At 46.7% G+C, this 26,037-nt stretch overlaps 1 protein-coding gene across 1 annotated transcript in view; it reads right to left on the bottom strand.

The window, feature by feature from the left end:
* The window catches only part of Fyb2 (FYN binding protein 2), a 122,609-nt gene that overhangs the window by 25,558 nt on the left and 71,014 nt on the right, over window positions 1–26,037 (bottom strand). The window contains exons 9-17 of the mRNA XM_023702673.1: window positions 22,332–22,366; window positions 19,656–19,687; window positions 18,710–18,803; window positions 15,436–15,595; window positions 5,131–5,245; window positions 5,003–5,043; window positions 3,039–3,108; window positions 1,818–1,916; window positions 348–376 (exon numbers count right to left, since the gene is read on the bottom strand). Coding sequence (XP_023558441.1) covers window positions 348–376; window positions 1,818–1,916; window positions 3,039–3,108; window positions 5,003–5,043; window positions 5,131–5,245; window positions 15,436–15,595; window positions 18,710–18,803; window positions 19,656–19,687; window positions 22,332–22,366 — 675 coding nt within the window. The remainder of the gene's footprint in view (window positions 1–347; window positions 377–1,817; window positions 1,917–3,038; window positions 3,109–5,002; window positions 5,044–5,130; window positions 5,246–15,435; window positions 15,596–18,709; window positions 18,804–19,655; window positions 19,688–22,331; window positions 22,367–26,037) is intronic.

Raw genomic sequence — 26,037 nt, 5'->3', positions numbered from 1 at the left:
TCTACAGGGTCTCACTACATAGATTGGACTTACAACGATTCTCCTGTTTTCAGTCTCCCAGGTGCTGGGATTACAGGCATGCTCCACCGTACCCAGTCTCAATTGCTGTCTCAGTGTGCCCCAGAGGCAGGGCTGTCACGGCCCGCTGGGGACGGAACCTGTCCCCTGTGCTCTGCCTAAGCAGCTGCTTTAGTCCACTGAGCTATCTGGCCGACCCTCCTTTTGGATTTTGATGGGCCTTTGTTTTCACTGAACATGGGAACACACGGATTCTGTCTCCTTTTCCCTGCCCCTCAACAGACTAATATCTGAGTACCTTTGGTCACCAAGAAGTAAATGTCACTTACGTAAATCAGGCAGTGAAACTGAAAACGCCCTGTGGGGTAACGAAAGACATGAGAAGGTCAAGGACAAAGCCTCGTTCAGGAAAATTAGCTCATGTTTCATAAATGCAGTGACAGCCAGGTGTCCTCACTCAGATCCTTCCTGCAGGGATGGGAGCCACACCTCTGTAGCTTTGCTGTGGTCACCCCCAACTTCTACCACCACCATCATCAAGTGTACTCACGATGTGCTTCTGTATCCCTCTTGGTGTCTGTGGCCCACTTCTTAACTAGGCAAATCAGGCCGCCCCAGAGCCTACGCTGTCCTACCACAGCACTCTATTTCTGTCTGCTAACTTTCCAAAAGGTCAATCAGGTTCATTCAGTGTGTGTACGTATTGTGAGACAGAACCACCTCCAGAGGAATTTACGGAGACCCCATGTAGACGCTGCTTCCTGCTTGTGGTGGTTCAGGCAAAGGGGACTTAGTGGTGAAGCCCAGGCCAGGCAGGAGTAAAAGATGGTGAAAAGCTAAACTGGCAAAGACATATTCGTGCTGTGGCTAGACCTGGTACTCTTCAGATCTCACTGTTAAGGAGATCACGTGGAAAAAAGTGTGTGTGTGTGTGTGTGTGTGTGTGAGAGAGAGAAAGTGAGAGAGAGAGCGTGTGCACATACGCCCACACATTTGTGTGAAACCTGTATATTTTAAGGCTTCAATTTAAATTCAGTCCTACAAGTACATTTGGAGTATGCACCATGGGCCAGGCTCTTGTGGGTGCTATGTAAAATGACTGGACACTGTTTCTCTCCTTAAATACCTTAAGACTTAGTAAGAGAGACCAAGAATAAACTAACAGGAGGTGGCTCCCCTGCCATAGTCATGGCTATGAACATAACTTGTGTTCTGAGAAAACCTAGATAGAAAATCTCAAAATCTTAATGCTTTGTCACTGAAAAGAACTTCAGAATCCAATAGCATAATTTCATCTCTGTATTGTAATCATCTTGGAAAATTATTTTACCATCCCATATTCTCCCAAAATACAGATATATCTCTATGTACCTAACTATCTACATCTATGTATCTACCAAAGAGACAGAAATGTCTACAGACATGATACAGTCCCCCTCTGTTGTCCACAGGCAGATGCTTCAACTCTAAGCATACATGGAAGCATTTGCCCATGGTTTCAAACTGGTTACCCGGCTGCACTGAAGCTAGAGTTCAGGATGCCTGTCTCTGTCACTACCGGTGACACTGGACTCTGGGCACTAGCCTCAGAGACCTGGGGAGGCCTTTCCACAGCAGAGACTTTGATGCAGTGTCCTGCTGCAGGCTCATCTCCCCACGTTGCACACCCCTGCTGTCAGTGGAGACACCCAACTCCTGCTTTCCCCTTTGTGCTTCTAAGAAGCAAGCAGAGCATATCTGTGTGTCTGCCAGCCCGGCAGCACCGAGCCCTCCTGGAAAGAGAGGAAAGAGACTTTTACCTCAGATTTTCTTTTGACTTGATCGCCTTCATTTTAAATCTGTCCTTTTCTTTTCTGAAAAATTGTTGCAGTCTTTTAAGAGCTTCTTTTCCATCTAACCTAAAAGCAATCAGAGGACAAAATACATGCCATTTGAGGTAGAAAGCTATTGTATTAAAAAGGGCCCAAAGCTTCAGTCTGGTTTTGAAAACCTACCCCACTGAAGGCAGAGCAAAACCAAGATGCTACTGGGCTTTTCTTTATTTACATTTCAAAGGAGCACACACTAATCAGTTGTGAAGGAAGAAATCATATCACAGGACACATTTCATTTACTCTAAATAGCTCAGTTTTTTGAGAGTTTATGGAGTAAATTCTTCCTTTCACAGGAAGTATCTTAGGAAATCACATGTCACAAACTGTTGTCAATACACTGTAGGAATTCCTGGCTCCTGAATCTTCAATCACTGGTTTTATAAATTTCCATATACTATAGTAATAGTGGCTGGCACCTTGACTGCCCAGTTGATGATTAAAATTCTCCCAAATATCGGTTTAGGAAGGAAGGGAGTGTGACATTCATCCCACCCAGTATGACAAACTCAAGATCCGCTCTTCCCTTCAACCCTTAAAACTCCTCACTTTTGACCACTGCATTCTCTCTTTCCAAAATGCGCTAACTAAACTTCGTGAACAATGTTCACTTCAACAAAGATTGGTCTCTGTAACAAATTACTGGATACATCAAACCCAAGTCCCAGTTTGCCTCATTAACTTGCCATGACAAACGTATTATAACCATTGATTTGTTCATGGAAACCAACTATAAAATTAAAGCAAGCTTTTTTTTTTTTTTTTTTTTTTGTGGAACCCGGGATTGAACTCAGGCCCCTGCACTTGCCAGGGAAGTGGCTATTCCACTGAGCCATCTCCCCAGCCCCTAAAGCAAGCTTTTAAAAAAGTGTTTACTTCTCCATTCTGAATTCCAGGCACAATATTAAATTCTTCTACTCTGTGAGATTGGCATTTTCTCAAAAGTGAAAGCAATGTAATTTAAAATTTCTAGCTTGTGATGTACATAACTGCAAATATCATGTTAGTCACAGTGTAATGGTTTATCATCACTTTCTCTCTGCACCAACCCGAAAGCACTGTGGTGGGCTAGCGTTATTTCTTTAACTCTAGTCTTCTAGACAAACAGGCAATTTCATTAACCTACAAAGTCAAGAAAGAGAAACTTACTCTATTTGGGAAGAATTGCTCTTTGTTTTGCAGACATCGTCATAGATTTCTTCACTACTTTCTTCTGAAACTAAAAAGAAATCTATATTTATTCAGATTAATAACTGACAAAAATGACTAGATACCTACTGTATTCTAGGTACTTTGGTCTTTACATTGTTTTCATGGAAACTTACACAGTTTTATAGGCAAAAATACTTTATTAATATATAGAAACGGAAAGTTAGACTCACTGGCAGTTGATTCTAAGCGTGATCCAACTTCAGCTATTTATCGACAGAAGCCTTTGCCTCACCCTCTCTCCTTTCCACATTTACTACACAGCAATCAGAGCTGTCTATGCAATACACTCTGTGCTCAATGCTGAAGAAAACAATGGGAGACACAGTGCATCCTGAACAATCTCTGCCTTCACAGCACGGCTTTGTTCTCGCCCAACACATATGCCTACGATGCACTGGTGTACATCGCCTCTCTCCTGGCAATGGATTCTATGGGAAGACCATTGCATTGAAGGTCTAAAGGTCTAACTTTTAAGGTTCACAACTTGACTTAAGCCAAACACATAATGAGCATTAAATGTCCACTTCTCTGTGCCTCAGTTTCCTTTTTCTATGAGGGAGTTGGATTTACTCCTCCCTAAGGTTGCTTCTCTGGGATTCTAAAGAGAAAACCAACTACAGTAGCATTTCATTGCTCTTTACTACTTTTTCTTCTGACAAATAAAAATTATACGTGTTCATGTATAGACCGTGATGTTTTGGTAACTGTGCATGTCATGGAATGACTAAATCAAGCCATCCCACATATTACCTCACACGCTTTATTTCTGTGGAACATTAAAATGTACTTTTTAAAAGTGATTTTCAAGTGTATAGTATCCTGTTATACAATGAAACAAAATTGTCATGACGACTGTCTAGTAGATATCCTGATGTTATCCCTTCTGTCTAAATGACATTTTTTAATCATTTGTTCAGTATGTCCTCAGATTTTAAAATTTGTTCATTCTTTCACTTTATTTATTTTTTATTTATATTTGTGTGTGTGTGTGTGTGTGTGTGTGTGGCCAGCTAAGCCCACCAGGGGGCGGGGCTGGCTGGCATGTGGTGCTGGGGATTGAACCGCGGTCCCTGCGCTTTGCTGAGCTTGTTCTAAGTAGGTGCTTTAGACCACTAAGCCATCTCACCAGCCCTTTTTTTTTTTTTTGCGGAACCGGGGATTAAACTCAGGGCCCTTGCACTTGCCATGCAAGCGCTTATTCTACTGAGCCATCTCCCTGGCCCCTTGTTCATTCTTTCATTCACTGGATATATTTAAAGAAAGATTTCTGTATGCACCGGGCATCGTGCTGGGGCTGGGAGAAATGGTAAACATAAAGAAGGCAGTATTCTAGGAGGGAAGACAGGTATTAGTCAGAGAAGAACATACCGGTACGCTCACAACCTTGGCAAGTGGCAGAAAAGAGGGGCCTGCGGCACGAGAAGGTTGTGTTCCAAGGGGGGGGGGGTGTGACAGCTGAGATCCAAAGAGAGCTGAGTGTCATCAGCAAGAGGACCCTGGGAGAAATTCCCAAAAGGCAGGATGGCGTCTGTCAACACCCTCCTGGAGTGTGGCACTGGAAACCAACAGAAGGTGGGCACAATGATGCCAGCCACATATGGCCTCAGACTATGTTAATCCTAGACAGATTGGGAGCTGTGAAGGCGTTTTAAGTAAAACACTCCGCTAACCAGATGTTCACCATATAGGAAGAAAGCAGTCTCACAGTTTCACTGCTTTTCACCCCAAGAACGCCTTCATCTACCTTGCCTACGCGCCTCCAACGGCACATGCCTTGAGACCACTTCTCTTAGCTCACCCTCATCCTACCCAATTTCTGCTATGGAAAAGATGGATACATAAAGCCCTCAGAGGCCCTCTCAGCTCCCGTGGGCTTTTCGGAAATGTCTTCCTGGACTTACCACTGTCTGAGGTGAATGAGCTAGAGAAGTCCGACTTGGATCTGTGGGAGAAAAGAAACAAGACAGCTAACCCATTACACCTTTAGTCTTGTCTCCTCTACCTCTCTGGAGGGCTGGAGCATACATACATGTCTGCCCTGAGGCAATCCACGTCATCATATGTGGCCTGTGACACGGGACGTGGATTAAAGGCCACCAGGTCCTGGGGGTGTGCAGTCAGCTCCAAAGCCTTCTCACAGCCACCTGCAAGGAGACGAGAGAGCCCCTGAGGAAGGGGCAGCCACCCACTGCCACCACAGGTGTGTGCACACGTTACAACAGCAGGGGGGGCAGACCAAATGTGCGGAGCCTGGAAAGGAGCCTGGGTAGGCGCACTCCTTGGACGGTATGCTCCGCCCTGCAGTCCCCAGTTAGGTTCCTGTGGGGTTATGGATAACCATGGGAGCACTTCTGTGACCGTGCTGAGGCCTCAGTGCTTATTTCTGATGAATCCTGGTTCCTACTAAACCAGTAACTGCTCTGGCTTTGATGGCTCTTTCACCAATCTAACCTCAAGGGCAGAGGTCCTTCAGGATCTCCCCCCGAGGCTCTTCTTACAGCCTAAATGACCTCCTGAAGTCCTGTGGACTTTCTTCTTGTGATACCATTTCTCAGGGAAGTTGGTTGGAGGTGTCCTGTGTGTTACCTGTTACTGACAGAATCAGGCAGAAGCGAGTGCGCCGGCTGGAGGCCGTCCTGGGGTGTTGCACAGAGCTGGCCTGTTCCGTTTAGGTGCTGGGTTATACCTGGGTGTCCTGCATTTGTCATAACCATAAAACTGCCAGCTATCACTGGCAACATCAGAATTGAGAGCATTTGTGATTCAGAGCTCTTTGAAGACATGAACTACGAACCACAAATAAGAGGTGGTGTGCTTAAAAATTAGCAGGCAAAGCGACTAGAATCTATTAATTAAATGCTCAAAACAGTCGTATCTTACACACTGGCAAGAGGGAATCCAGCACAAATGCCCCAAATCATCTCCGAGGGGGCTGCTCCCAGCAGCGAAGATCACCGCTTCTCAAGGACTTACCAGTGTTTCTCAGCACAAAATAAAGACGCTAAACACACAGCTGGGCAGCACACAGCCTGGCTCTTTGCTCAGTGCCCGCCCTGTTCCCTCCTACCACCCTGCCTCTGAGTCCTTTGCCTGCTTGAGTTGGTGTGGATATTACTGATCTTAGCTCACGTTCACGACACACAAGGTTTGCACGCACAGAAGTCATCAGGCTTCTGCATGTGACATGTCTTTACCTATTTCTCCTTTCTCCCTCCCCGCCCTCTGTCTGCTGGACCTCTTCCCATTTGCAAGAGATTCATCCCTTCTTTCCTTCCAGCCTCCCTTTATTAATCTATTTACTTATACTTCATTTTACTCAAATAAGAGACACCATATGGATTTACATTTGTGGGACTGATTGATTTCGCTCGACAATATTTTTTCCCAGGATATCTATTTCCATACAAAGACCTCGAAAGTATCCTTCATTATAGCTGAGCAGTATTCCATCATGTATAGATGCTACCTCTTCTTTTTCTTTTTTATGTATTTGGTACAGGGTCTCACTTCACAGCTTAGACTCATAGTGATCCTCCTGTCTCAGCCTCCCCAGTGCTGGGATTACAGGCATGCAGCACCACACCGTCTCGGTGGCCAGGCCCTGTGCTTGCATAAGCGGGCACTTAGACCACTGAGCTAGCTTGCTGGCCCTAAGATTCTACCTTTTCTTTATCCGCTTGTCTGTTAATTCCTTATAATATTCTTAATTTAGATACATTTATGCATTTCTCATCGACTTTAGACTTTCAGGATCATTCATTCATGACTACTTGAAGATTGTGACTGCCACCAACTCCATAGGCCTCCTTAATTTTCTTTGTTTTATTTTTCACAACATTCACTACTATGCCATATAGGGGTATATTTATTATGTATGCATGTGCTATGCCTCCTTTGGTCACACCGTAACTCCAGGGGGAGGCATTTGGTCTCTCATTTGCTGCTGTGCCCGTGGTCCCTAGATCAGTGCTGGGCACAGCAAGTGCTCGAGTCCTTTTGGAATACTGAACCACTGGAATCCGTGTCTTTTCTAACTAATGAGGTTAGTGGCCACGTAGAAGACCCTGGACCTCCCCCCACTTGTTTACGGATGCTTTTAAGTTTGCATAGACTTTTATATACTATTTTTATTACATTCCATTTTTCCTTTTTTCTTCTTTTCCCCTACATTTTTTTTTTTTTTTTTAAGTAGAACATATTGGTCAGACAGAGTAATGGTTTTCATTTTGGTAGATTTGTGCAGCGAGCAACTTTAATCATTTCCCCCATAATTCCTTTTGTTCCACTGTTTCCTATTTGGGGAGAAGGTTGTTTCAGTGCACATAATGTATTTGGAGCATATTCATCTCCCCATCATCTGTCTTTTTCTTTCTTTTTTTTAAAAAATGTATTTAGTACAGGGTCTACAGGGTCTCCACAAGTCCAGATTGGACTTGTGGCGAGCCTACTATTTTCAGCCTTCCAAGCGCTGGGATTACAGGTGTGCGCCACCCACGCCCAGTCTCAACCATCTCAGCACGTCCTGGGGCAGGGCTGGCACCAAAAGCTGGGCAACTGAATCTTTTCCTTGATTGAGTCGTTTCTTTCTTCATATGCTTATTTATTTTCCTTCTTGTTTTCAAGGTACGTGTGTTGTCTATCTTTTCACAGCCACTCTGTCTATGTTAAAGTTTAAGGATGGAACGGTTAGAGGAAAGGATCTCCATGTACTGGTACAGATCAGTGAATTTTCCCTGGTTTAAGGCCTCCACACAGATCAGAGCCAGCCTCACCAGTGGCCCAGAGCGCCCCCTGGTGCCCTCTGCCAGCAATTACGTTCTCCTGCAGGTCAACTGCTCTCCTGACTTTAAATAGCACACGTACATTCTGCTTATAAACTGTGAGAATTCTAGTTGGTTTATAGCTTCACTATCACTCGACAGCTTTTGTATTTAGCATTGAGTCTGTTTTGATGGCAGATAGGTTGCATCTGTCTTTCCTCAGCTCATAAGGTTGAGTTTCATATTGTGTTTGCTTTTTCATATAACTTGGGTGACATGCCCGTCCAAACATTTTCCCAGTTTCACTGTATTTCTTTTTTAGTATTGATTTCTATGTTGTATTTTCTGAATATAAGGTGTTTATAGAAGAGTTATGTATTATCTACGTGAGCCTTTGGTCAATTACATAACTTAAGCAAATGTCTCTCCTATTTCATAAGGGCCGGCGAGATAGCTCAGAGGACTAACTGCCTGCTTTGGCATAACTTAAGCAAATGTCTCTCCTATTTCATAAGGGCTGGCGAGATAGCTCAGTGGACTAACTGCCTGCTTTGGCAAGGAGCCCTGGTGCTGCATGACACGCTGGCCCCTCGCCCGGACCAAGGGTGCACTGAGCTGGCCACAGAGTCCGGGTGTGGTGGTGCATGCCTGTAATCCCAGGGTTAGGGAGGCTGAAAATGGGAGGATCACTATGAGTCCGAGCTGTGTAGTGAGACCCTGCACCAAAGACATTAAAAATAAATAAATAAAATAAAAAATAAATGTTCCTAGTTTTCTTTCACTCTCTTCAGCATGAAGCAAATTAATATCATTACTTTTTTTCCCCAACTGAAAACCTCAGAACATTTAGACTCTGATCACCTTCTCATCACCCGCGGTGCTCAAGCTCAGTATTACCGTCTCCGCTCAACTGGACACTATTACTTTCAATTGACACTTTGGCTCAGCAAGTTTAGGGATAGTAAGAAAAGCAGCTATTTGGATCATTTTTCTCCTACCTTTATAAAGTTCATGCTTCAGATGTTCCTTCAGTATCTTTCAATCAGTGTAACAGCTAATGAGGATCATCAGCTTGAGGGTCACTCCTGGGCGGGCTAGGGGGACATGGCCTCGGGTCTACACCTGATCCTGTGTTGTGGAACTGACTTGTGGGAGGAGTTTGAAAGCTGGAAGACGAGGTCTTCCACAGAAGCCCTGCAGCGCTACAAGCAGGCCTGATGGGGGATTCTGGAGGGAGCTCAGCACACCAGGGCGCCACTAGGAAAGTCAGCTCGAAGACAGGGCGCACGCATGAAGTTCCAGGTGGGAGTCTGTCGAGCATCATACGGTGACGCTGGGCGGCATGTTTAGGCAAAGAATTTGCCCACCTTTCGTTCATGTCCTAAAACTTTGTGCAGCTGAGTGTAAAGACGACAGACTGATCTGACGGGAAATCTCCAGGCAGCACGCAGTGTTCCAGCAGTGGTACCGCTGTCGCTGCCCGCTTTTAGCTCGAGTTCCAATGGGAACTGGGAGAATGAAGGAGTTCAGAAAGGCTTGAACATTTAATCTGGCCAGAAATGAAGTGTGTATTAAAATAGGGCCAAAGCCAGTGTAGTGGCTGAGCTAACGAGGTGCAGACGGTCTGCAGGCATGCCCGTGTGGGTATCAGCACAGTGCCAACAGCTAAATCTTGGAAACAGCCCATGTGCCTATCACCAGATGAATGAATAAAGAAAACGTGGTATTGTAGGCCTTTTTACCAAGATGGCACCAAAGGCGAAGAAGGAAGCCCCTGCCCCTTCCAAAGCTGAAGCCAAAGCAAAAGCTTTGAAGGCCAAGAAGGCCGGGCTGAAAGGCATCCACAGCCACAAAAAGATACGAACGTCACCCAACTTCCACCATCCCAGGACACTGCAGATCCGGAGGCAGCCCAAATACCCTCGGAAGAGCACCCCCAGGAGAAACAAGCTTAACCACTATGCCATCATCAAGTTCCCCCGACCACAGAGTCAGCCATGAAAAAGATCGAGGACAGCAACACACTCGTGTTCATGTGGATGTCAAAGCCCATAAGCACCAAATCAAACAGGCTGTAAAGAAGCTCTATGACACCGATGTTGCCAAGGTCAATACCCTAATCAGGCCTGATGGGGAGAAGAAGGCATATGTTCGACTGGCTCCTGATTATGATGCATTGGATGTTGCCAACAAAATTGGGATTATCAAAACTGAGTCCAGCTGGCTAATTCTAAATATATATTTTTCTCAGTTTAAAAAAAGAAAACATAATATTTTCTGTACAATGGAGTACTATTTTGCCAAAAAGAAGGCTGAATTTGAGGGGGTTTTTGTTTGTTTGTTTTTTTTTAGGTAAATGTACACACTTCAAGACCATAATCTTAAGTAAAATAAACCAGACACAAGCTTAAATATAATATTATTTCTCTTGTGTGAGAATCTCCCTGAAAGGTTAAGGAAGGATCAAGCTGGAGGGTAGATACTGGGGGAAGGCGAGCAAGAGCCTGGGGAGGGGAAGGTAAAGAAGGGAAAAAGGACTTGGGTTTTTTTTTTGTCTTTCTAAGACAGGGTCTTGCTGTGCATTTTGGGGTGGCCTTGAGCTCACTCTATAGCCCAATATGGTCTCAAACTTGCAATGATCCTCCTGCTTCAGCTTCCCAGTTGCTGGGATTATAGGCATGCTCCACCATGCCTGTAATCCTGACTAGAAAAGGGATTTAAAAAAAAAAAATGGATAGAAGGATGCATGGAAATAAAGCTTTTGTAAATGGGAAGGGGGAGAAAGGCTGAAGGGAGCAGAGACTAGGGAGAAAGGGATTAAGACATATTACGGATGGGTACTAATCCCCAGGATGAACGTGATCATTATGGCAAACACACACTGAAAAACAGAAAAGAAGCCATAGCTGGGCTCCGTGGCACATATCTTTAATCCCAGCATGCTCAGAGCTGAGGCAGGTGGGTCACAAGCTGAGGCCCATCTGGGGCAACACTGCAATGGAGCAAAACCTTGTCTCAAAATAAAGGACCAGGGATGCATCTTGGTGTTAAAGTCCTAGATTCAACCCTCAATGAAACAAACGTAAAGAAACAAAGCCAAGCACTCTGAAGAGGGACAAGAAGAAAGATACCTTACAGGGCCTCAGAAATCGGCAGGATCCTATCCATTCCAGGATGAAGGGTACACAAACATAAAACCTTTCACTTGCAAAAACAGGTACCAGGATCCCTGCTTGCTCCAGGAGCGCTGCTGAGGGAATGGATTTGTTAGGATTCAGTTCATCGTACTCAGCCAAGCAGGCCCTCAGAGGCCTCAGGCCCCACAGTCCCAGTGCTGGAAGGCAGAATGTAAGAGGCTCAGGCTCCTGAAGGCTTCTGCCTGGCTTTCAAAGGAAGGCCCCCAAGAGGCCACATGATGTGTGACAGGCTCCGAGTACCTGCTGCATTCTCTCAGAGGGCCATGTGTACAGCTGTAGGGTCAAGACCTTGGGAAGAGGAAGATGCCAGGAGTGTGGAGCGCCTGCTGAGGAGAACTGTGGGTTCCGAGCACAGCCCCAAGAGATGCTGAGGGCTGTTACTGGGCCAGGAATGGGCATGGGGCGGTCCCAGACCTTTGGAGCACACAGCTCCTAACCATGTGCCCCAGGTAACAGACCTGAGGCTATCGGACTGTGTTCCCCACCGGGCTTCCTGAATATTTGTGTCTCTGAATAATCATGGAATTTTCTTGTTACGTACTATTTTCTCTTTCCTATTTTTTTTCTACTGTCCTTTTATAAAACCTAATGTCTGATTTGACATTAAGACTATTATAGCCTCTATGATTCTTCTTCCCCCCTCCCACCCTGGAATTGGGGACTGAACTCAGGCCCTTGTGGTTGCCAGGGAAGCACTTATTCTACTGAGCCATCTCCCCAGCCCCACCTCTATGATTCTTAGCCTTTCTCATTATTCGTTATCATCTCCTTCTGCAGAATAAATTCTGGACAGTTTCTCTAGATTGATCTTTTAGTTCACCAGTTTCTTCTTCAGCTATATCTAATTTTATGGACATGTTAGTATTCATTGTATTTTTATATCAATTTATAAATTTTATGCTTCAAAAATTTTATATTTATTATCTGTTTATATTTTTATATTATTTTAAATTTATGGTATTTATTGTTTTATGTCTGATCATTTAAATATCTGTAATATCTTACAGTCAGTTCTACTGTGTATGTTCTGCTAGTTTTTTTCTGAGTCATTTCCTTATGTATTTTGTACTGTAAATGCAATCTTTCAAAAAATATTTTGTAGGAATAATTTGAAATTTGGGCAGAAATAGGTTCTAGCAGGGCGAGTCTGCGTTGCCTCTGCCAGCCATCGGGCGCTCCATGGAGCTGACGCCACAGCAGACTCATCTCCACTGCCTTGGGATCGCACAGACACTGCGGCTTTCAGCAGTGCATCAGGATCCATTCATGGTAACGGATTTTCAAAATTTTTCTTTCAGCTGGTAGCAGACGAAAATTCCCTCTGGTTGGTGAGGGCAGTGTTCACTCTTGAAGCGCAGACGTGATGACCTGGGTTCTTCTGGGGTTTGGGTACGTGTGTCTAACCCTTGGTGCCAAAGGGGTGGTGAAGGTTTAGGTGCCAGGCCTTCCGATTGCTGGGGGTGTCCTGGAAGGGGAAGGTGGGCCCCAGCCTCTCCTCCTCTCTCCTTCCTTCTCAGCTGCCGTGGGAGGAGCATATTTTCTCCGTCAAGACTGCTACCTCACCACAGTCTGAAGGCCTGAGGCCCAGTGACGGTGGGCTGATGCCTCTAAGCTGCGAGCTGGAATCCCGCCCCTCTGCCTTAGATGCTGAATATCCGGGGCACTTGTTTGCAGTAATGGACCGTGAAGTAACCCAGGGCCCAGCTGGTCCAGGAGCCCCTGGTCACGGTCTGTGCTTGGCAGGCCCTGCGATAAGCCTCCTACCCTTCCCACACCACACACGCAAGCAGGCGCCTAGGGACACCGTGCTCCACAAAATCCTTAGGGGAAACACTAGCCTTGGGACTGACCTCCCAGGATGCCTGGCCCAGGGATGTTTTCCTTTTTGTATCCATTTTGTAATTCTTTTACAAACACTTGAAGAATTTATCCCTCACTTGTTTTAAGAGAATCATTCTAATCTACCATGCTCTCAGAAACTGAAGTTTGATCTATTCTTTCATGACTTTGCTTAATAAAATTGTATTCAGTAGCTCCATTATGCCAAGTGCTTCAAGGCATACAGTAAGCTAGCAAGCACTTACTGATGTGAAGGTGTACACAGGAGAACCAGGACACAACAGACAGACTGTGAGTAGTAATGGAAGATGTCAGGACGTATGTCTAAATGTGCCCTGCAAACCTCATGTATTTGTAGGTGGGGCATTTGGGAGGTGACTGGATCATGGGGGTGTGCCACTGGGGTCAGCCCACAGGGGGTGACATTAGGAGGTGGGTCATGGTGTGTGTGGCGTGGGAGGGATAGTATCCCTCTTCTTCCTCGGCTCCTCTTGGCTTCCTCCCTGCCATACATACCATGCTACTTTTCCCCTGCCATGCACCGTGCCTTGGAGCCAGCCGACTATGGACTAAAACCTTTAAAAGTGGCAGGTGAGCCAAATGAACCTCTCCTCCTCTGTAGTGCGTGTCAGGTATTGTGACACTAGGACATAAGATATGATACAGTTTTTCAACAAGGGAAATAAGGGCCAGTCAAATAGCTCAGTGGATTAAAGCACCTGCAAGCAGGCACAGGAGCCAGGGTTTCAATCTCAGGGCCTGCTGTGCTGGCCCCACCCCTGGGGCACACTGAGACTACAATTGAGACTGGGTGTGGTGGTGCATGCCTGTAATCCCAGCTCTTGGCAGGCTGTAAACAGAAGAATCATTAGGAGTCTGATCTAGTAGTGAGACCCTGAACACCCAGTAGACCCTTCCCTAAAATACAAAAAAAAAAAAAAAAAAAAAAAGAAAAAAGAAAAAAGAAAAAAGAAAAAAAAGAAAAAGAAAAGAAGTGAAGAGAGCTAATGGGCATCCACCATGTGGACCAGATGCTTTATTTGCACCCATGAGCAGCCCTAGGAAGTGAGTATTATCTCTACTTGCTCATGAAAATGGATCTATTTCTCAAGGCCACAGCATTAGTACAGAGTGGTCCTGGGTCTTGGAAATGTTTGCTCAGATCCTCATATGGCGATGTGTCATTCTGTGGCCGTGTCAGTGTCACGGGAACAGGGGCATGAGACCTCATAGTCCCTGCAGGATGGGAGACAGGAATAAGGACTGAGGATAAGGCAGGCCTTGCAAGAAGTTTGGGATGGAGCCTGCAGGGTGACCAGGAGGCCAGCAGGCAGAAAGCAGTCATAAAGGCCTGGCAAACAGAAGAAAGAGGTCAAGCGAAGTGACCGGGCCCATGGACTCACTGGCATGGCCAGCACACCGAGACTACCACCAGTACGTGGGGGACAGGTAGGTGCAGCAGAGGAGACCCACTAGGAGGCCTTGAGTTCATCTGATGACCACTGAAATGTATTCTGCCTGTTCTGACTGTAACATGTTCTAACTGGCACACAGTATGAAGTCCGTGGCTTGCCATGCTTATTGGGCAGCAGTGCACCCCTGCATTCTTTATGTACCCAGATTATACCTTTTTTCCTAATGGGAGCTGCCTTGGTTTCGTCTGGAAGCCCCCCAGTCTGATGGGACATCATTGCCATAGAGTGGACTCTACCTCTGGCTCCAGATGACTCAGGCCAGCTCAATCAGAGCCCCGTGTCTTTATACGTAACAAGTACTTCAGGGGAGGCATAGGGCCCGGTCCAAGCCAATGAGACTCCACTCTTTGGTTTTATTATAACTGCAGGGAAGAGCACGTGTGCTGGTTTCCCACTGAGGTCTACAAGAGCCTGAGTTCCAAGCCTGTCACTGCTGGGTGCCGTCTCCTTCCGCAAGGGTAGACTGCCTGAAAATGGAGCTCGCAACAAGGAGCAAAGCCAGCGCACAAAAGTAAACTGAATCCTTGGCGCTTCATCTGTGTCCTTAATCCAGCCATGGCTACACTTCCGGCAAGGTAGACCTTCTTTAATCTCTTGCTTCAACAGAGTTATGGCTGAATTACTGCTGTTTGCAACCAAGATTCTTGCCTGACAAGAAGGTAAAATATAACCTAACCAAATTCAACGAGTGATTCCATATTCTCTTATCAGCATGTGGATGGAATGATCCTAATTGTAACCAGAAAAGACTGAACGGCTGCCGAGTGCCCTGTTTGTGACAACCATCAGAGCTGGCCCTTAGAAAGCCCCAGGAGGCACATGTTATGAGCCTTTTGATAAATGGAGAAGTGAGCTCTGGCCTAGGAAGTCACTTTCACAGAACTGCGAGGTGTCAAGAGTGTGGACGCCTCTCCTCCACTGCTCTTTCTAAGTTACCTCACAGGGGCTAGGTACTTGGTGCACAACAGACATGCCGTTAGGATTTGCGACAAGAAATCTCTGCTGCATTCCTACTCCTACAACAGTCTGGAAACGGCAGAGGACCAGGAAGAGACGCACTTACCCTGGTCTTGGGAGGGCCCAGCCAGGTTCACATCCTCAGACCAAGCCTTTGCTTCCATGTTATCAGCCGTGGTTTCCTGTGGTGCAGCCGCCATGATCCATCCATCACTGTGGACGCTGGTCATCTGGAGATGTTCCGGTGTTACCTCATAAACATCTACCTACGTATGCAACAGGGAAGGTACTTAGCCAATCTGTTCCTTCTTTATGTGAGTTGTTCTTCATTCATTCATTCATTCATTCATTCATTCATTCATTCATTCCTTAAGGACAACAATCATTTATTGTTCATTATTTAGAGCTATCTTACTAGACTCCAAGTTGTACACATGCCACGTCCTTCATTTGCCTCTAAATGGCACGTGAGTACCTGGCATTGGGTCAGGCCCACAAGCCCCAATGAAACAGGGACGGCAAGGCTAGCTCTTTGTACATCTTATCTCACTTCCTCATGACACCACTCGTGGCCAGGGAGAGATCATTAGATTATCAGTTCTCTTGGTAGAGATCAGACAGCTAAATAGCCAGTTCAGGTCTCACCATGAGCAACCTACAGAGGAGGGACTCGACCCCGGGACCCTGTGTTCCCAGCCACCCCAGAGGCTGGGCTCTCCTCCCCTTTTCTGTCTGTCTGCCTGACACTGTTGTCTTCCCCCCACCACTCCTACGTTCCCTCTCAGTTGTCTCTGTACTTCCTCCCCCCAAAGGTGGGGAGGCGCAGCTCTGGAGTGGATCTGGAGTGATGTGGGGACAGCGCCCTGCGCACAGGCCACAGATAGTGCTTGCAGTGCAACAGGAGGCACGTTAGTGAGAGAAGTCTTGTTTATGGCCGTGGAAACAGGACCAAGAGGGTGGAGCTGCTGGCTGGGAGATGGGCCAAAGCAGAACAGGATTTACTGAACTGTGCTCTGAAATATGTAGGCCAGAGATTGATGGGGGGACAAAGGAAGAGCTGCAGGTGAATCCACATGTATGCACGCAGGGGATATTTGGAAAGCTTTAGTAGCCTCCCCAGGGTGGTGCAGCGGTGACCGGGCTCATAAACAGGACAGAGTGGTGCTGGGTCACAGAGGGCCATGGCGCAAGGTGGGAGTTTGGGCTTTACCCCTTAGTGATGTGAGCAAAGTGGGGAGAAACTTGATTAGATTTGTGTCTCAGAAAGATCTAAGTGGACTGGCTTGAAGGCAGTGGAGAGAGAAGAGTTAGACCACCTCTGGCCACCTAAATATGCTCCAACTGTCAAATGAAAGGAGAACGACACTCTCTTACACAGGAAAGGAGGCCTGAGGGAGGGCCACGCTGCCATACTTGAAAGTGAGAAAAGCTACTGTGATTGATACAAAGCATGATGCACCGGAGCTTCGGGTGGGATCCTGGGCAAAGTGTGTGAAGAATCGGAGGAGAGCCATTGTTTTCACTCACAGAACCAAGAATGAAATTTTTAAATGGGGGAAAGTGACAGTAAAATAAGGAAGACAGTATTGTACCCAAACACAGTGACCATTTTGGGGTGATCTCTCAGCAGTAGTGCACTGGTGCCTTGGGGCTGCCCTGAGGACTCTTCCTCAGAGGTAGCTCCAATCGCAGTGGATTGTGTATTTTATCCCAAAGAGCATTCCCCAGCTACACCTCCTACCCCACCCAACTATGTCCTCCTAACAAAAGAGCAACTCCTAGCAATTTCTAAACTCTAGCCTACTCTATGAAGGACCCACCCTTTAGTAGTAGCCTGACCCCAGACCCGGCTTCTGCCATTTAGCCAGCCATGAGAAAACGCCCACACCTGCTTGTTCAAGGCCAGCATCCTCAGGTTCCTTTACTTCCCTCTCATGTGCTCTGGATCAACCCTGTCCTAGAGTCCACTATCAGCACTCACCTGCAGCGCCACACCCCTGGTCTTGACCCAGTGCTGCTCCCTGGCTCTGGCTCCCAGCTTTCTTAGTGGCCAACGTTTCCACCCTGTGAGTGCCGCTGCACTGTGATACTCTCTCTACGCCCAGCCTCGCCCACCCCGGCCCTCGGCCTGCTCTAGTGCGGGCCACCCCACCAGCCTGCTGCCCAATGCATCCTCGCCCTGCAGGTGGCACTGGAGCCATCTTGGGTTACAAGAGAAACCACTTCGATCCAGCATCCAGAAGGCCTCAGCACCAGCAGTAGATCTGGCAGGATGTACTGTTGTAGTGTCCTACACTACACCACAGGGGAAAGTGTCAACTGGAGGTGTTGTCACACATGTCTACATAGCTCACACTGATGAAAGAACAGTGCATCTCATCTTTATGGTATGTTGTATCTTATGACATGGTTACATATTCTCTCTCTCTCTCTCTCTCTCTCTCTCTCTCTCTCTCTCTGTCTCTCTCTGTCTCTCTGTCTCTGTCTCTCAATTCGTACTATGCAGTTCAGGGTAGCCTTGCATATACATAGTCCAGGCTGCCCTCAAACTCTTGAGGATCCTTCTGCCTCAGCCTCCCAAGTGCTGGGATTACAGGTGTAGGCCACGGTGCCCAGCTACATTTTTCATTATCATTATGAACAAGGTAGAATGGGATGTGAGTGGAGATGGAGGCTGAGCAAAAATCATAGACTCTCATTTTCACTCAGAAAACTCTTCTAAAGCACAACACAAAGCGTAAGGTGCCCCTTACTCCACGGTGGGCAAGTGCAGGATTTGGATGTGTCCCCAGCTTTGTCCCCAAATGTGTATGTTAATGGTATTTGGAGTGCGCCTCTTGGGGCAGATTTGCTCTGTCATGCCCCTCAGGGGGACCCAAGGTAGTGACTCCACTGTACGAGGCCCCTCTGGCTCGCTTGCTGTCTTTGTATAGATGTCCTCCGCAGAGCTACACAACAGCAAGAAGGCCTCCCAGAGGCCAGCACCCTGCTTACCCTGGACTTCCCGGCCACATGAACTTCCACCCTCTAAGAAATGCCTGGACGTGTATTTTATTAGAGCAGCAGAAAATGGACTCAGGTGGACCGCCGCTGAGCGGGGCTGCCTGTGCACTTGCCCTCAGGTGCTCTGCTCACCTCCTCCTACTCCAGCCCTGCTTCAGGGCCCCTTCCTGGGGAATCAGGGGAGGGCCGGCGCCTGGAGCTCCAGGGTTTTGCACTTCATGACCTAGTAATACACCGAGCACCCACTGCATTCTCCGGCTCTCTCTCTCTGGAGAGCTGCTTGACTTGATCTTGAAATGTCAAATGTCACCCCCCAAACAGACTCTGTCACACATCTGAACTATGCCCGCTGGGCAGGAATCCTGGAAAACAGGTACCTTGGCTGGATGCCTTGCGTGTGGTTCCTGTGCTGATTCCTGATGTCCCAGTTCACACGGCTCTTTTCCCTGCATGTACTTATCTTCTTGAGGGCTAAAATGTGAAGCGGTGCCAAGGAAAAAGTAAAAATTAGAGTGTGACTAGTGCACTGCTGGGTCCTAAGCGACATGAAAATGACTTTTACTACTCAGGAATCTTTTCCTTCTCATTTTTTAAGAGATCAGGATCACATTAGCCGTATAGAAAATGTACTGCTCCAATCAATGCCAGAGCATCAATTCCTGCTTAAAATCTTTTAAGCTCCTACCTTCTTTCTAGCCCCATCCATTTGCTCCTTCCCTCTACTCTGGCTTGAGTCTAAGCTCTGAGAGTCATCCAAACCCACTGTCTTCTTTGAGCAATTCTTTTTTTTATGAGCTAATCATTTTTGGATACACATTCTCAATCTTAAATCACTGACAAATAAGACCCTTCCTGTGTAGAGCATCTTACTCCTGGGATCTGCCACCCCAGCAGGCCCATGCGCCCTCTGTCCCTCTGATGCCTTGCCCTCCCATGCTGTATCAGAGCCTGAGCCTTCATTGCTCCGCTCTGCCTTACCAGCCAGTGTTTGCTAAGTGAGCCCAGCACAGGCCAGGGTGAGACCAGAGAGGAAGGCAGGCAGGACCATGAGTACCTGCTCTGCACCAAGTGTCTGCAGGGTGAGGAAACTGGGCCAGCTCCGAGCGGGTGTGCTGAGGCTCAGCCATGGGAGGGTCACGGCCCGACCAACGCTTTCCTTCCTGTCTCACTATGCAGTTCAGGCTGGCACTGAATTCACTTATGAGTCCCAGGCTGGCCTCAAACTCACAGCCACCCTCCTGCCTCCATCTCCGAGTGCTGGGGTGAGGACAGGCGTGCACCGCCCTGCCCAGCGATGCTTTCCTCCTGGAAGATAAAACTCACCAAAGTTCTTGAGGGAGACAACTCTTCCAAGGCTGAAAGTAAAGAGGAAAGGTATGATTTTCATAACCTCTGCAAATCAGGCTCTGCTGCTTGGTTACAGGTCATGAGGAGACTAGAGCAGCAGGCAAGGTGTGAGCTCTCAGCTCCTAGTTGAGGCAGAGGGTGGACACAGGAAGCGTTGTGAACTGCTGCCTCGGGGCCAGAGGCAGTCAGAAAACCATCAAGTATTTTGGAAGGTACAGGGTGTGTCGAGGAGATGCAAGGTTCACTCAGAAAAATAAGTTTCTCTGTTCACACCTTCCTAGGAATGTGTGTAGAATAAAGAACTTTGCATCACATGCGGGACGAGGCAGTATGGTGCCTGAGCAACACTTCAGTGGCCAAATTGCTGGGATGTCTCCCTTCCTGCCCATGCACCCTCTGGCCCGAACCGAGCTCTCACACCATCTAGATTTGCTCCACTGAAATGACCCCCCCGTGATCACATCTGAGCCTCCACATGTCTGGTGGTGACATGGATGATGCCATTAATATGGGGCAGCTAGCCACTGTGAAGAAAACACAAAATAAACATTAAAAACAATGTCATGAAACCTAGGACCTGGAGCTCCTCTGCTCGCCGGCCTTGGAGGAGAGCTGCAGGCCTTCACGCAGCAAGCACTGGCTCACACTGGAAACAACTCTAGCCGATGAGATGCAGCCCTGGCAGAACAACAGGTCCGATGGACCCGTATCACGGGCCCACCCGATTCTCTGCCATGGTTCCTTCAGGGTGCTTCTCCGAGCCCTCCATCCCCCTCTACAACATGGGAGTGGAGGTGCCAGGTCTCAGGTCTGCACGCAGCAAGGATGGGTGCACCTGGGCCGGAAGAAAAGCACTGCAGCACACGAAGATGGCCACGGCAGTGAGAGGGGACAACTGTCAGCAAAGCAATCACAGAAGCCAGTGTTGCGGGTGGAGTGAAGGCAGCGAGGCCCCTACCAGGGCCTAGGGTCATATGCTAAGAGCCAGCCATGTCCACTCAGCCCGTCAGGCAGGGATACTCCAAGTTATCTAGAAAGGATAAAATCAGATTCCACTCACACTGTTACAAAATGCAGCAATAAATATAAAAGATTCAAGTGTCAAAAATCCTTTCATGCTTTTTCTTGTTTGAAAGGGAGAAGACTAGGTATCTGGAGAGGTCACTTGTATAGATCAGTTTACTATTTGCTAATTTGCTATGGAGGCAAAGCTTTTAGCAGGTTTTTTCTATTCCAGTTAATAAGAGCAATAACCATTCTTTTCCTGCTACAAAGTATATGCACAAATGACCTGTCCTTAACAGCAAGCGTAAGAAAACTGAAGCAGAGATAGAGTGAGCCAGCGAGCAGAGCAGAGCCCTAATGGGCCCTGTGGAAACACGAGGCAAGGGTCTATTGTGAACCACACACTCAGAGCCTACACTTTATTTTTTATTACCGGCTCAACCCACCCTAGGGTTGGGGCTGGTGTGGCATGTGGTGCCGGGGATTGAACCATAGTCTCTGTACTTTGCCTAAGCAGATGCTTTAGACCGCTAAGCTATCTCACTGGCCCCAGCAATTCCACTTTCCCAGCAATTCCACAGAGTCAGTACTGGCCCTGTCTTGGTTACTTTTCTCAGGTTGCTGGGACAAAATACCCAACACCCCAAATTAAGGAAGGACAGTTTCATTTAGCTCACAGTTTGTGGAGATTTCAGTCCACACTGAGCTGGCTTCAAGGCAGAATGGCCCATGGCAGAGGACAGCCATTCATGGTGGCAGAAAACAGCAAAACAGTGAGAGCAGGAAGGAGGAGCAGTGGTGACAGCTGCTGAGAGCAAGCCCCTCCCCCTTCCTTATATTGCATTCAGGCACCCTGCCCACGGTGGGTGTAGCCCTGACAGCCGTAATCCCAACACTGGATCATGAATGACAACCTCTAGAAGCCTGCAGCCCCATACTGCATGAGCCTTTGGGAGGACAACTAGAGGCAAATCAGAGCAGGGCCCCTTATTTATTAAGCATCTACTGCTGCAGACAGAGGCCCGAGACTGATGGTTCTTGTCCCCATGAAGAAGTTCCCACTGCACAGAGGACGCACTGCAGCTCAGAGAAGTGAGATGCTCCTCCCGGGCCCACCCAGGCAGGACATTTGCCTGCGTCCACTTCACGGTCACCTTGCCATTATCCCCACAAGGGCCCTGGGTGGCCTCCCTCTTCCAAGTAAGGGAATGGGGAGCTGGGACTGCAGAGTCAGGTGCTGGGGTCAAGCCAGCAGTAGGCCCAAGCAAACTGCTACGCTAACTCAGGAAACACTGGGCTCCACACTCGGCAGCAGCCTGGGAAGTGGGCCTTCAGGGCTCAGGTCATTTTCTGGCAAGCACAAGATCTACCAATGTGGATTGTGCCACAGGACTGTCCCCTGCAGAAGGGATAACTACTACAGGCCAGCGGGCACTGGCTGCCGTGGAGAGGGATGGATTCATCAGACGGTCTACATTTCACCACCTGCCCTCTGGATCTGACATCATGGGGCACAGGATTCAGAATCAACATGGGGGTCTCATGCAGGGGGAAACAGAGCAAAGGCTGTTCCTTGCTCAGAGCAAAAGTACTTCACAGCAAACCCTGGTTCTGGCTCACACTGGTATGGAGAGAAAAAAATAATACCTTTGGGAGCTCTTCAATTTCAACTTCGTAAGTTGCTGCAATAAAGAAAAAAATTATTTTAAGACAGTGTGTCCATCCAATCCCCACAGCCCAGCATCACAAAGCACTGCACCGCCCCACCCTGCCCAGCGCAGCAACGCACCACACTGCACCGCACAGCACTTGCACAAGATAGGAGCCTGGTGTCCCTGCTTTTCAAGCACTGGTCTGGGGAGGCTCTGTGCCTACAGCGTGGGGAATCTCGGATGGGTGTTCATGGTTAAGTCCCTGCGGGGATTTCCAGCATGGACTTTATAGTCAGTGCAAGCATATAAAACCATTCGAGGGCCAGCCAAATAGCTCAGTGGATTCAAGCGCCTACAAGCAGGCGCAGGGGCTGGGGGTTTGATTCCCTGGGCCTGCCGTGCTGGCCCCGCCCCCAGAGCGCCCTGAGACTGCGATTGAGACTGGGCGTGGTGGTGCGTGCCTGTAATCCCAGCTCTTGGGAGGCTGTAAACAAGCAGATCACTACGAGTCCAACTAGTAGTGAGACCCTGAACACCCTGTAGACCCTTCCCTAAAATACAAAAATAAATAAATAAAACCATTTGAAGTTTCCCAGTTTAGTAACAGGTAACATATTTCATACTTAAAAGAAAATGCTGACATTCGCTGATAACAGAAGACAAACATGAAAGCAAAGAGAAAAGAGCTCACAGAATTCCGAATCTGACTTCACAAAACGAACACCACGTCATACCCTGAAATTTTGTTTGTTTTGTTGTTTGTACTTAGTGCAGGGTCTATGAGGTCTTACTACATAGATCAGACTAGGAGTGATCCTCCTGTTTTCAGCCTCCCAAGTGCTGGAATTAAAGGCGCACACCGCCAGGCTCAGTCTCAATCGCTGTCGCAGCGTGCCCAGGGGCCAGGGCCTGTAGGGCAGGCCAGGGATAGAACCCCAGCTGCTGTGCTCTGCCTAAGCAGGCGTTTAGCCTGCTGAGCTATCTGGCCGGCCCTATACCCTGAAATGTTTTATTCCTTGAGCACAGCTTGAAAAGAGGAGCCCACTGACCTCAGCTCAGTACCTTCTGGGTTTTCTCAGAGTTCTGTGGATTTTATTTAGTGACACGATCACTACCTTAATTATCAATAAATTCAGTTTTAAATTTTGGTCCTGCTACTTCTTTCCTGGAGGATTTCAGGCAAATTACTCGGTTCCTTTGAGCCTTGGTTTTCTCATCTGTGAAATTGAGTATCTCGGTACCTGCTTTACAAAGTGAATGGGGAAATTTAAGGGTGTGCTGTTAGAGAAACACACTTACAAAATCACCAGCTACTGTTTTTCCATAAAATTGCTTTCTTAGATCCTTTTTTGTTTTTCATTTTTTGATACTGGGGATCAAATTTAGGACATTATACTTCTAGGTAGGCATTTATGCCACTGAACTACCTCCTTGGCCCTTGGATCCTTTTTTTTTTTTTAAAATTTTCTATAAAAGATTCCTCATTACTGTTAATGAATTTGTATTCATCACAAGAGCCCTCTTTCTATTATTTTTCCCCCATTTTTGCTGATAGGGTCCTCAAGATTTTGCTCCGAAAACTGACAAAGCAACTTCTTGCATTTCTAAATTTTTATTGCTAACATATAACAAATTGATAAAATTCATGAAATACTTTGACTTGGGTAACTACACTTTTACCTTACTTAGTTTTTCTCTCCCTTCCTCTCTTTTCACTTGTGGAACTATAAACCCTGTCCCGCTGATCCACACCCCTGCATTCCACTAAGACATTTATCCTATTACCTACTCTTTGTTCTAAAAACTTTGTTTAGCTATTCATACTTTCAGAGATACCTCCTTATATATAATGTGCCCCATATCCATTCCTAGGATAGATCTGCTTTCCAGTTTTTAAAAATGATAATCTCAGGGCTGGCCAAATAGCTCAGCTGATTAAACGGCCTGCAAGCAGGCACAGGGGCCAAGGGTTCGATCCCCAGGCCTTCGGTGCCAGTGCCGGCCCCAGCCCCAGCCCCACCCCCCGGGTGCACTGAGATGGCAATTGAAACTGGGCATGGTGTCATGCACCTGTAATCCCAGCTCTTGGGAGGCTATAAACAGGCAGATCACTATGAGTCCGATCTGTGTAGACCCTTCCCTAAAATACAAAAAAAAAAAAAAAAAAAAAAAAAAAAAGAGAAAAAAATGAAAAACTCTCCCTCCAATTTATTTACCTGTGCTTTTATTTATTTATTTATTTACTATCAAACAAATGATGATGTCATTTGTTTCCTTTGGCTACTCGGGGGAGATAATTAATATGAACTTTTGTGTCAGATGTGAGAATTACATTGGCAGTTTATTTTTCTAAGCTATTGCTATTCTATTTATTTGACTTCATAGTTCCAAGGTTACATTTCCTCTGCTGGAATTGACTTGCGTCTCGGTAACAAAAAAGCCCAGCCTGGCCCACCTGCGCAGGTCTGTTTCCGGGTCCTCAGTAGTCCTTTGCTGTTCTGTGTTTCTGCCACTACCAGAGAGCCCGGATTACTGTGGACACCAAATGATAGAGCTGGGGAGACTGATACTTCCTACTCTTTCCTTTTCAAAATTATTTTTGCCTATTTTGCTTCCCTTTCCATGCACACTTCAGGATAATCTTGTCCGTATCTACCAAATACCGTGCTGAGATTTGTATAGGATTTGCCTTGAATCATTTGAGAAGAATTGAGTTTTTTACTGTTAACTTTAACTATGTGCAGCCTTTTATTCCACATACATGGTAAGGCTATTTACCCATTTAGATATTTTTTTATTTCATCTGAATTTTATAGTTTCCAGTATGTAAGACTCATACATGCTTTTAGATTTAAGTCCGAGTGTCTATTTTTGAAACTATAAAAGGCATTTTTTTTTTCAGGTGACTGTCCATCCTGTTGCTTGTTAGCATATAAAATACAAGTGCATCCTGTAACTGCTAAACTCAGCTCTAGGAGAGCTTGGGGGATGGTTTAGTTCTGTTTTCAAATTCCTTATGAATTTCTACTTGGACTATCACGTCACCGCGAATAAAGGATGTTCCATTTGTTCTGACACACACTTTTTCTCCCGTTTGCCTGATTGTGCCTGCTAACCTCTCAGCATCATGTGAACAGGAATGCTAAAAGGGCATTCTTGTCTGGTCCATGTTTGGGGGAGAACTGTTCAGTTTTTATCCAAAAAGGTCATGTTTAGTTAGCATGGGCTTTCTGTAAATGTGCTTATGGAGCTGTGGAGGTCAAGTCTCTTGTATCTTGTAGCTTTCCCAAGAATTTTTATAGCATGGGCGGGTGTAGGATTTTGTCCTAGGCCTTTCCTGCATATACTGTATGATTCTTTAATATACTGCTTACAGTTGATTTCACTGCTTGCTTTTCAATACTGAATAAGATTTGCATCTCTCGAACAGGCTGCACTTTGTGACAGTGCATCATTCCTTTACATTGTGCTGAATTCTATTCACTGATCCTGTTTCGGATTTTTATGACTGTCCTAGGAAGAATATTAATCTGAGATGGGTTTTTCTGGTAGTATTTTTGGGGGGGCTTTAGTAGCAGGATAATACTAACTTCATACTACTGAGTCAGGCAATAGTTCCTTTTCTTCCATTTTTCTGGAAGAAACTGTGTGATTGGTGTTCTTTAAATGTTTGGTAACATTTTACAGTAACGTAATCTTGA

The sequence above is a fragment of the Octodon degus genome, unplaced genomic scaffold, assembly GCF_000260255.1.
Source record: "Octodon degus isolate 3935 unplaced genomic scaffold, OctDeg1.0 scaffold00156, whole genome shotgun sequence".
Classification (NCBI taxonomy): Eukaryota; Metazoa; Chordata; class Mammalia; order Rodentia; family Octodontidae; genus Octodon; species Octodon degus.
The sequence above is the reverse complement of the archived record's forward strand: the minus strand, read 5'-3'. Positions and strand labels throughout refer to the sequence as shown.